The sequence below is a fragment of the Morus notabilis genome, unplaced genomic scaffold (assembly GCF_000414095.1).
Source record: "Morus notabilis unplaced genomic scaffold, ASM41409v2 Scaffold250, whole genome shotgun sequence".
NCBI lineage: Eukaryota > Viridiplantae > Streptophyta > Magnoliopsida > Rosales > Moraceae > Morus > Morus notabilis.
The window spans coordinates 249,455-260,812 of NW_010358072.1; the positions used below are offsets into that span (position 1 = coordinate 249,455).

An 11,358-nucleotide genomic window follows, 5' to 3' on the forward strand; every position below is an offset into this window, starting at 1 on the left:
ATAACTTTGACTGAGGTGGACATCTACTATACATAACAAAAAAGTATGTGTAAAGCTACTATTCATAACAAAAAAGTATAGGTGTGTATGCAAGCTGCTAAATACCAACATAGAAAAATAGACTACTGAGCGCAATGTTTGTGATTGATAGAAAAACCACATGTTATGCTGCTCATCCCACATCTGCCAAATTTCTGACGTTTTGTTATTTGTTCAATGAATTTATGTGTTTTGCATGTGAGTTTCTTTGACGCGAAGTAGGGCATAAAACCGTGGGAGGTTTTATTATTATGCTAAAAATTCTGCTATGATCTAAGAGTATATACAAAAATGCATACAGTGGGTCCCATTTCCCGCGTTTGGATGTGGGTCCATCTTATTCCTGTGATTTAAGGATATATAAGTCATGGGGTTAGCTGTAAACCAAGATCGAGACAAAGTTAAGTGTTTCCTTATTATTATTTTTCTTTGAAAAATAATGTTTCTTTAATCAGTGCATACAATGCTACATGCTGCTTGCTCTTCTCTCCTTTTCTAAATCTTTCTTAGGCAAGGAAAAAAAAAAAAAAAAGGGAGGAAGAAAGAAAGAAAAAGTCTTCTTATAGGAAAAACGTAACGGTAATATTTTAAAATCCTAGTTAGCTTCTTTTATAATCCAGAAGAATTTTCTATATGCATTAAAAATAATTATTTATTTTGTATGAGATATGACCTCTTTTCTCTGTCATTTTCTTAATGGATAGACTTTTTTTTTTCCGAGAAATTCATATTTTCATGAGACCGGTTCACCATGATAGGTTTATCAGAATGAACACCAAATCTATTTTTTATATTTCTTTTGGGCCCATTTGGATTTTTGGATACCATATATCCTTTCATGTGCTGCTGATTATACTTGTAATCATTTATTTCTTGTGATTATAGATCATGATCTGTTCATCTTTATTCCATAATATTCTTTCTTTTCCTGCCCTTTTGCTAAAAATTAACTTTTTTTTTCCTTTGAGACTCTGATTAACATGCCCATTATCAAACAAAAAAGTTTGTCTTGTCCAATTATATGAGATAAGTTGGATGTTTATAAAAGGAATTGTAAACATAAAGTTTAATATTTACCTATTGGTAACGCAAGGATTGCTCAAGACAAATGGAATATGATAACAGTTAAATAAAACTTGTGAAATGGAATATTCAAACATTACTACACGAGGATTTTAGAACAGTACTTGTACATTTGTGTATTTTATTTTCCTCTACTAGAAAGTTTGTCTCCTTTACCTTACCAAAAACATGCAAAACTAAAATTTGTACGTGCAAGGAGTTTGTGAAGTTTTCATTGATTTTACATTGCTTACTATGCCAGGTAAAGAAGTTTTCATATTTGCCATTACGTAAAATGATTTGGTAATTGCCAACTAGCCATAAATTCGATACGTCTCTTTGAATTTATGCAAAGTGGATTACAAAGATTAGGAGATTGTGGTTTTTGAGGAACATGCATAAAACAGTTGCATGTGGAAGGTTTCTGATCACAAGGAACCAACAAGAGTCAAAAAAAGCAGCTACCAATTTGCATCTTATAATGATGTGTCTAAAAGCACGATAATTCCTTTATTTATATTAGCATATATATATATATATATGTGTGTGTGTGTGTGTGTGTGTGTGTGTGTGTGTGTGTGTGTGTGTATCTTGAGTTTATATCTATCTTCTTCCCAACGCTATATGCTCTTCTCACCGAGCAATATTATAAGTGAGTTGGAACTTGGAAATGTATACGTCAATAATATTCTTAACCACACGGTTGGCCCAACCCACAAAAAAAAAAAAAAAAAAAACATTGAGACATGGACAAACCCTAAAAACACGACGAAAACTGCTCGTCTTCTCTGAACTTGATAAAATAGCACACCCATATGGCGATGTTTCCAATTTTAGCAGCCATTGGCATGAGCTGCATGCACACAAAATCAAGACACTAATAAGACCAAACTAAAACCCGCCCCATTTCACGCCATGACCTAATCAACTACTGCGTTTTTTCTTTCTTTCTTTAATAAAAGTAAGGCATGCAAGTGAATGCTCTCTACAACAAATTCCACTACTTGCAATGCATAAGAATATATATATATATGTATGTATTCAGTTTGTAAATATATATGTGGCTTTAGATGATTCACTGAGGGACAAAATATAATCAATTCGCCGATAAATATATATATATATATATATATATATAATCAATTCTTGGTATCTTTCTAATGAGACTTGATGCCGTAATATATACTGAATTGTAGGTTATTGGTTAAATCATTTGGATTGTTAGAGGGGTAATTATTGTGGTCCAAATATGCGTCTACCATAATAGCTAGGGATTGACCCAATCATATTGGTGCATAGTAATTGATGCACATTATAACTATCCCCCTTTTTTTTTTTTCCTGTGAAAGTATATTTTTAGTACTATAGATCATATTGTGATATTTGATCATAATTGTTTATCATTCGAGAACCAATCTCATTTTCTCGATCGATTACAGTCTTATGTTTGGAAAGATGGAACTGAAATTCCAAGATTCCTTAAACAAATTATGATTACAATATTCTCGTTATGTTTTCACAACAACAAAAAATAAATAAATAAATAAAACAGACGGACGAACAAACAAACTATTAAGACTCCCTGGTTTATATATACGTTTATATGCTGCAATTGTTTATAGTGAACAAACTATATTTGTCGTTATCTGTGCTTAGACCAACACTCACATGAATCTGTTATAGACTAGACCTTAGATTTTCCTGAAGAATAAATAGTTCATAAAGCAACGGTATGATGACTTCAGTTCTATTGTTTTGTCCTGAAACAGCGTTTTAATTGTAGCCATGATACTCATGTGAATTGAATTTGGCCATTTTGAAATTTCCACTTGGCATACATATTTAATATTCATAGCTTAAACTTAGCCAACTGGTAACTAATACTTAAAAAAAAATAAAAAAAAATAAAAAAAATAAAAGAAGAAGCAAGAAGAGGTTAGACTCAAAAATCCAAGTGGGTCCCAGAAGAAAATAAATTTGGTTGCCAGTTTGGCAGTTTGCTTTAGAAAAAGAACCTCAGTTTTTCTCTTCTGCTGTCACATAACCCAACTACAAAAACCCCATCTCGGCCCAATCTTTAACTGGCACTGCTCTCTCTACCTTCATTCTTCCAACCCCAGTGGAGGCATTTTCACAAACACTTTCCAGACCAAAAAGCAAGAAAACAAAAAAAAAAAAAAAAACGTTTCTTTTCCCAAAATAACAACAATGGCCAGACCGCAACAGCGATATCGAGGCGTTCGACAAAGGCACTGGGGATCTTGGGTCTCCGAAATTCGCCACCCATTATTGTAAGTCCGACCAACATACTAAAAAAAAAAAGCAAAAATAAAAATTTAGCACGAACGTTTCTTTGTCTAAACGCAGAAACGTTTCTTTCTGTCGCGCAGGAAAACTCGAATTTGGCTGGGGACGTTCGAAACGGCGGAGGACGCGGCGAGAGCCTACGACGAGGCGGCGAGGCTGATGTGCGGGCCGAGAGCCCGCACCAACTTCCCTTACAACCCCAATGCGTCTCAGTCGTCGGCTTCAAAGCTCCTCTCGGCCACTCTGACTGCCAAACTCCACAGATGTTACATGGCGTCTCTGCAAATGACCAAGACCGGTTCAGCTCAAGAACCTCAAACGCCAACCACAAACCCCACTCCCATCTCTGCCAACGCCATTCTCGCGAAACCGAACGAAACGTCCATGGCTAAGTCGCCGGAGAAGAGACCGGCCGTGCTTGATCACCAAGAAACGGCGGCCAATTCTCATCATGATTCGGTTAAGAAGGTTAAACTTGAGAATAACCAGCAGACGACGACAACAACAACGACGTCGTTTATGCTTCTTGAGGATGATCATCACATAGAGCAAATGATTCAGGAGCTTCTTCATTACGGGTCCATTGAGTTGTGTTCTAGTTCTGTAATGTAGGCCACTTTCTATCGTTTCTTTTTTCAGCTAATTAATTCTTAACCCATTACTATTATTATTATTATATTATCTATTTCTCCTTTTGACTCTCCCTTAGGAACAACACCCTTTTCTTCTTCTTTTTTTAAGTAACCATTTTTATGATGTTCTCTATGTGTACATTACAATGTATGATATCATGATTCTATGCTTAATGAGCACCATCAATGTCCTTATTCAATTCCTGTTCTTTCAAGTGCGAACGCAGTGAAATTAAGTCAATATCGCAGGTTTTGGATTTTCAGATTTTAGAGAGTGGGGGAGTCAGAGCTCTGGAAACAGAGAATTAATTGGCCCCGAATCAAGAATTCTCTGGCTAGAAATCAAAGTGGGTATTATTAAAAATATATATTTATATACGGAACTTTCTTTAATGCGTTTTAGTCAAGGCAAAACGTCAGGAGGGCTCCAGTTTTCTCGGTCCCGTCTCTATTTAAGGGGGGGAAAAAAAGAACAAATAAAAGTAAAAAAATTTGGAAGTGACTTTGCTTTTTAAGCCAGGATAGGGTTTTGGAAATTCTGTAACGATCTGATTACTAGTAGAACTATGAGCTCTTCAATCTTCTGGAAAGATGGTCCCGAGAAAGTAACCTTGCATAGTTGCATTGGAATTGTGCTTCGCCTCCACTCCTAAACAACGACAGGACCCTTTCAAGCAGAGGAACTAAAAAAAAAAAAAAAAAATTGCTTTCCATTAAAAAAAAAAAAAAGATTCCAATTATACTTCAAAATTAAAAGTTATGCGTGCAACTACACAAAAAGTTTTCAAACACATTAACATACCATATATGAAAAATCACATTTAATTTCAAGAGGTGAAGCATAATTTTTTTTTTTAAAAAAAAAAAAGCTTAGAGAGTACATTGAGAATGACCTTAAGCTTTAGAGAGCACCAATAAAAATAATCTTTAAACAGAAGAATCTTTACTATATGAATATACATGTACAAGTCACATTCGGTGTTATGAGAATCTTGATTATATGTTCCTAGTTTGTACAGCAAACTTAAGTTTATTTTCCTGTATAAGTTTTTTTTTTTTTTTTTTTTTTTTTTTTTTTTTTTTTGGGGTCAAATGAAGCTTCACGTGACAAAGAATAGTACACATATCACTATTTTTTTTTTTTTTTTAGTAAAAGGACACACGTATTTAATATCATATCGTATTTTTGTACAGACCTAACCGAATCTAGTAAATATCTGAATTAAAAGAGGTGCACGGGCACATTTCTTTTACTATCACAGAATTCACTTTTTTTTCTTTTTTTCCTTTGGTATTAATATATCAACATCAAGTTTCATTTGCCGGAAAAGATTTGGGTGTCCTGTTATTATTAGCCGTGGAGTTACTTGGCAAAATAACAAGGAAAAGAAAGAAAAAAAAAAAAAGAAGAGAGAGAAAAATACTTTTTTGAAATGTTGGGTGTGAAAGTGTATCCGAATTCATATTTCAAACTCATGATAGGCTTTTATGTTTGGGATAGCCTGATCTCTTGAATCTTGAATAAAGAAAAGAAACACTGAATGCGGTTGAGTGCGTTTCCTAATGATTTAAGAGGCCCATCTCTTTGATGATGGTCCATGCCATAGCACGCATGTTCTATCTCCTACTAATCTTTGTAGCAAAATAATATCAATTTGTCTTTTATCTCTTACACCGCAATTTTTTTTTATTTTTTATTTATTTTTAGAAAGAGCAATCTTCTACTTTGTTGTTATATATCTATTGCATTGTTGTTGTACAGTATAAATATGATATTATACCTCTACCTTTAATTATTTTAAAAAATTACGGTGGATGGCCCTTTCAAAAGTAAGCAATGCTTCAAGTTTTGTTAAACTAACAAAGATGTCTTTCTTCAATAATAATCGTAAATCATTAGTTGGGTTTTTAATAAGTTATTGATTGATTTTAGTACATCATTCGTTAATTAATCATTTACTTATGTATGTCTAGCTTTAAAAATGAATTATTGATTCTTAACTTCTTTTTAAAATATACTCTTTTAATTTAATGAAACTATAGATGTTTATCAATTATATACTTAAAAATGATATTTTTGCGCATATCAATAACATGTTATGGAGTAGGATGGTTATTACTTCTTCGTGAAACAATAGTCTTTGCCTACTATTACATTTCTAAACTCGAAAGTTTTTCATTCTAGTATTCATTCTTAGATGTTAAACAAACTCTAAACTAGGTTCAAATCATGTACTTATTCTCTACAATGTTTTAATACTTGTTTTGCTTGTATACGAATTACTCACTTTTGCTACCACATCTAAATATCTAATGAACTAGCAAATCGTATGACGTTGCTATACAAAGCATAGAATAATGTTTGGGCAAATTTACCCATCTGATAATTTTAAAAGACGTTAATATATCGGTAGATCGGGTTTTATATCTGTTAAATTTACATAAATTCACGTAAAAGTCAAAAAATACACAGATTTAACGGTTAGAAAAACATAATCTATCAATAAGTCAAGTGTACAAGAGAATTTCTCTAATTTTAGCCGTTTAATTGGTCACTATCATGAATAATGCGGAAAAAGATTACCCTTCCCATGGCCTTAATCTTTTTTTTCATGATTTTGCGATTATGAAAAGTGATTAAAATGAATGTCATGATCATCCTTTTCTATTTTTATTTTCTTTTTAGTCATAATTTCTAGTTAATTATTTTTTAGAAGTATTGCATTCATTTCTGTTCTTTTTCGTGTCATTTTCTTCTTTAATTTCCCTTTCTTTTATCTGAAGCTGCATGTAGACTTTATTTACATCGGTAAAGCATTGTGCTAACATTAGAGTTCCAAATATTGCTGCTTTTTCACGAGCCTTCTTTTATTTTGTGTTCCACTCTTTTCACGTATGAAACTACTAATTCTATTATAAATAAGGGAGTTTTCCGCTTTATGAGTAGTCTCAGTTTTTGACTGTTAAATCGGATAAATTTTAATATATATTGAACGGTTGAAAAAAAAACTATTAATAATTTATTTTTACACGGATTATTAGAGAAAATCCCTATAAATAAAAAAGAAGAAGAATGAGGTGGTGTACTACGAATAAGGGTGCACTAACACATATTTTCCATTCGTCAAAAAAAAAAAAAAAAAAAAAAAAAAAAAAAAAAAAAAAAAAAAACCTAATAGCACTAGACAAGAACTTCAATTTTCTCCATATACAAACAAGTGTATTTTCTTGTAGGTTAATATTAATGCATTTTTTTTGTTCTCCCACTCATGTATAACCAAAACGTTTATTCTTCTTATAAAATACAGGTTTGCTTTTTGTGTTTTTTGGTGTTACATCTCTTTCAATGTAACTTCATGATTATTAGCCTGTTTGGGAATTGATTTTGTTCCCCACAACCATAAAAAAAATAAAGTATATCGTTTAAGTCTCATTATTTTGTTCTCACTTTTGATTCAGCAAAGGTGGTTAAATAGTGACATGTTAGTGAGTTTACCATCATAAATAGTTTGAAACTTTTTGAGACCTTGCGGGGACACACAAAATAGAAATTTCACCTGAAAAAGAATCCCCACAGTTGGAACACAAGAAATGCTTCTCAGTTCACAAACACAACACAAACAAGAATGGAGAATAAATTGGTGGGGTGGGGATCAATTGGTGATGTGTACTGTTTGTTTTCACGGAATATTGTTGTTTTCTAGGAAAATTTTTATGTTGCAAACTTTGCTGGTGATTCATCTGAACAGTACAGTTGAAATGATAATGAAATATTTGACGCATTTTGGCTCTTGACTTGCCATTCTTCTCGTCTTCCTTTTGAACGGAAAAAGATCAATTTCTGAAAGAAAAAAGAAAAACTTGACAACCTCGGAATAAGAACTTTGGTGTGACTGAAGACCAGCCTCCACCTCATAACAAAAGGAAAAAGTGATGAAGAAATTAATGACCTCAAATAGTCCCAGTACAAGCAAGCTTGCTTTTGTGTCTAATGCCCCAAAAGAGCCAGTTTATTTCACTAATTACCCAACACAGGTTTTTTTTTTTTTTTTTTTTTTTTAATAATAATGAGGACTCGGTTTAATAGATATATTGTATACTGAACTACAAGATATGCACTATGTGGGTCTGAAAGCAAACTAATTGTTGTGATTGCACAAATATATATGTAGATAAAAGATCTCGTGTAGCTGCTCTTTTACTAAAGTGGAAAATTCTATGTTCTTTTAATTAAGGTTTCCACTAATAGTAGGATATCTATATCTGTAAATTATTTCCAAACATCATATTACACTAAAATCAAATTGAAAAAAGTATGCGAAAATAATAGAACCTTATAAAATCCGACAGTCTTAAATAGTGTAATATCAATATTTTTATAATTTCTAAAGTCGGGACAACCCATCATATGCATCGTAAGGACTCATTACTTTTAACAATTCGATTTAAATTAAACGACACTGTATACTGTGAGAGAATGTTATAGATAATACTGTTATGACATGCATCGTAAAAGCCATCTAATTTAAATTATGCGGTTGTTATAATAGTTGTACAAATAAGGTGTCCCCCGCGGACAGTAAAACTCTTCCTTAATTTCTGGTTTCATGTAGTTTTACATTGTAAAGGACTTACCCCGAATGGATTTCACACCCAGTAAGAAAGAGCTGGGACTCTCAAGACTCAAGAGTCAAAAATAAGATCTTCCTCAGAAGAAAAAGCAGTCAAAACCAATCATGGTGTATCCAATCATGGTGTATAGAATCTCACGCGGAAATGTTGGGAGGGAGACAATCATATGGCACTAAACCCCTTATTTTCACAACAAGGAAAAAAATTTGTGCGTTTCCTTTTAAATAAGGCATATATCATTAGGTCTTAAGATGCCTTGGATCAAGCGACTCATGCAAAATTCCAAAAGGCAAAGAGCTTTGTAGGCTTTGTTTGGGAGTGAAATTGAAAGGAAAAGGTTGGTGGCCTACTCCTTGAAAAAGCCAAAATGCTTTCAAGTCCAACAACGGATTTTTTTTTTCCTTTTTTTTTAATCCCAGAAACCACTTTTCAATTAGTTCAAAGAAAACTGTTTTGTTTTGTTTCAAGCATTAGAAAAAAAAAAAAAAAAAAAAAAAAAAAAAAAAAAAAACACTGTTTCGTTTTGTTTTTTGTTTTTAGTGCATTTATGATAGAGGAGACCATTTTGCTCCAGCAGTATAAACTGTATTTTAAGTGTTAAATTAATCTTTCAACCGTTAGGACAAATTTTGTGTTTCCTGCTGTAAATTTTTAATGTAAACATATAAATATATCGTTAAAGAACTAAGTACATAATTAAAAATAACAGTTTCTATCGGTACAAGTAAAATAACCTTCTAAATCATAAATATTCCAGTTTTTTCTTATTATAAAAAAAAAAAAAAAAAAAAAAAAAAAAAACACGTTGGGGGGGGGTGTTTTATATATCTAGAGTTCTTATTATAAAAAAAAAAAAAAAAAAAAAAAAAAAAAACTCAGTTGGTAGGGATGTTTGATATGTCTACGTATTTGGACAAGACCTAAACTTGATCGTATTTATTTAAGTATTTTTTTTTCTTCTCCTCGTCTTCGGAGACCTTCACATGGAGTATGATGTTAAGTAATTGACATCCACATGGTTCCTAACTACCATTTCTTCTTAGCCATGCCAAAGAGGACAAAATAAGGCATGTCTTGGCGCTTCTCTTAATTGTACCCAATACCCATAGTCATATAATATTATGGGCAGACCTAAACAGTGGGCCCATTTAAGGTCTGTTCAGGTCAAGACACAATCTAGCAGCTTTGAATGGAACTAACCAGAATGGCTGAACCCGGACACATAGTTTGGTGTATTGGTTTATGACTTTATCAGGCTCATCAAATAATAAAAAAACTAAAAAAGAACTAAATGAAGAAATAATAAAAAAACTAAAAAAGAGTCAAAAAAAGGACCAAAAGAAGAGATAATGAACGCGTGCTACACAAGTGGGGAGTAACCATGCATTAAGTTTTAATTACCATATTCCTAATAAAAGTATGGAACATATGAATACAAAATACCAAAAAGAAACTAAAATTAAAAAAAAATTTAGGGGAATGGAATTAGTTAAAAAAAAGGACTAAAATGAAAAAATAATAAGAAATAAAAAATGAGTCAAAAAAGGAGCAAAATGAAGAGATAAATAAGATTTAGAGAAAAAAGAACCATAACAAAAGGAAAATAAAATTTTAGGATAAAAATAAAAAAGGGTCCAAAATAGGACTAAAAGAAAGAATAAATAAGTTTTAGGGTACCACCAGAAAGAAATGTCTAATTAGGAAAATATAAAATTTTGAAAAAAACAGCAAAAAGAAAAAGATGAGAAGAAAAGGGGAAAATAAACCATGGAGAGCAAAAAATAAATAAATAAATTGTGCACTTACTGTTACTATTCACGCGTTTTTGACCAAAACAGAAAAGAAATGAAGTTTCTTGAAAAAATAAAAATAAAAAGTCAAAAAATGGCCTGAATGAAAAAATAAATAAGTTTTAGAACAAAAATAATCAAAGCGGAAAAGAAATTAAGTCTTAAGGAAAAATAAGAAAATATCAAAAAAGTATCAAGATGAAGAAATAAATAAGTTTTAGGGGAAAGGCAACAAAAAAATAAGGAAAAAAAGAGAGATAGAAAGGACTAAAAGGTAACATGTGAAAAAAGAAGGGCAAAAAATAAGAACAAAAAGACATAAAAATAACAAGAAAGGGGTTAAAAAATAAGCACCAGAAGGGCAATGTTTTGGTTGAAAAATTTCAACCGAAACGCCACCGTTTTGGTTGAAAAATAGTGGAACAGTGAATACCCAAGTGCTTTTCTATACATAGATAAAATTATTTACATCAGGCAAATAAATATATACCAATAAATATATTTATTTACTTCAATGGTTTAAAATATGCTTTATATTTATGTTTTGAGGAACGTGATGTTTACTACAAGGAGAAAGGAGACAAATATCTTTAGAATGTATGAGTCTAGATTTTTATTCTTTATTATTGACTAATATTTTTTTTAGTCAAATAATAATATTAGTCAAAAGAATATTAATTAAGAGTAAGGGATGAAAATTAATACATATGCATTCTAAAGGTAAGGTCAGCAATTTTCTCTTACTACAATTGTCGTCAAAGTATATCTCATAAATGGGTCTATAAGGTGTGGAACCCAATTAGCTCAAATGAGCATCTCGATCCATCCAATACAAGATTGTTGTCTCCAAAGAGAGCATTATCTTACAGTAAAGGGAATAATAAACTTAAGTCTCA

General features: G+C 31.8%; 1 protein-coding gene across 1 annotated transcript; it reads left to right on the forward strand.

Moving 5' to 3' along the window:
- Nucleotides 1-3,165: 3,165 nt before the first annotated feature.
- Nucleotides 3,166-4,213, forward strand: LOC21397596 (ethylene-responsive transcription factor ERF003). The gene is made up of 2 exons (XM_010091644.2): nt 3,166-3,392; nt 3,492-4,213. The coding sequence occupies exons 1-2, from the start codon at nt 3,310-3,312 to the stop codon at nt 4,018-4,020; spliced, it is 612 nt and encodes a 203-aa protein (XP_010089946.1). The 5' UTR covers nt 3,166-3,309; the 3' UTR covers nt 4,021-4,213.
- The last annotated feature ends 7,145 nt before the right edge of the window (nt 4,214-11,358 follow it).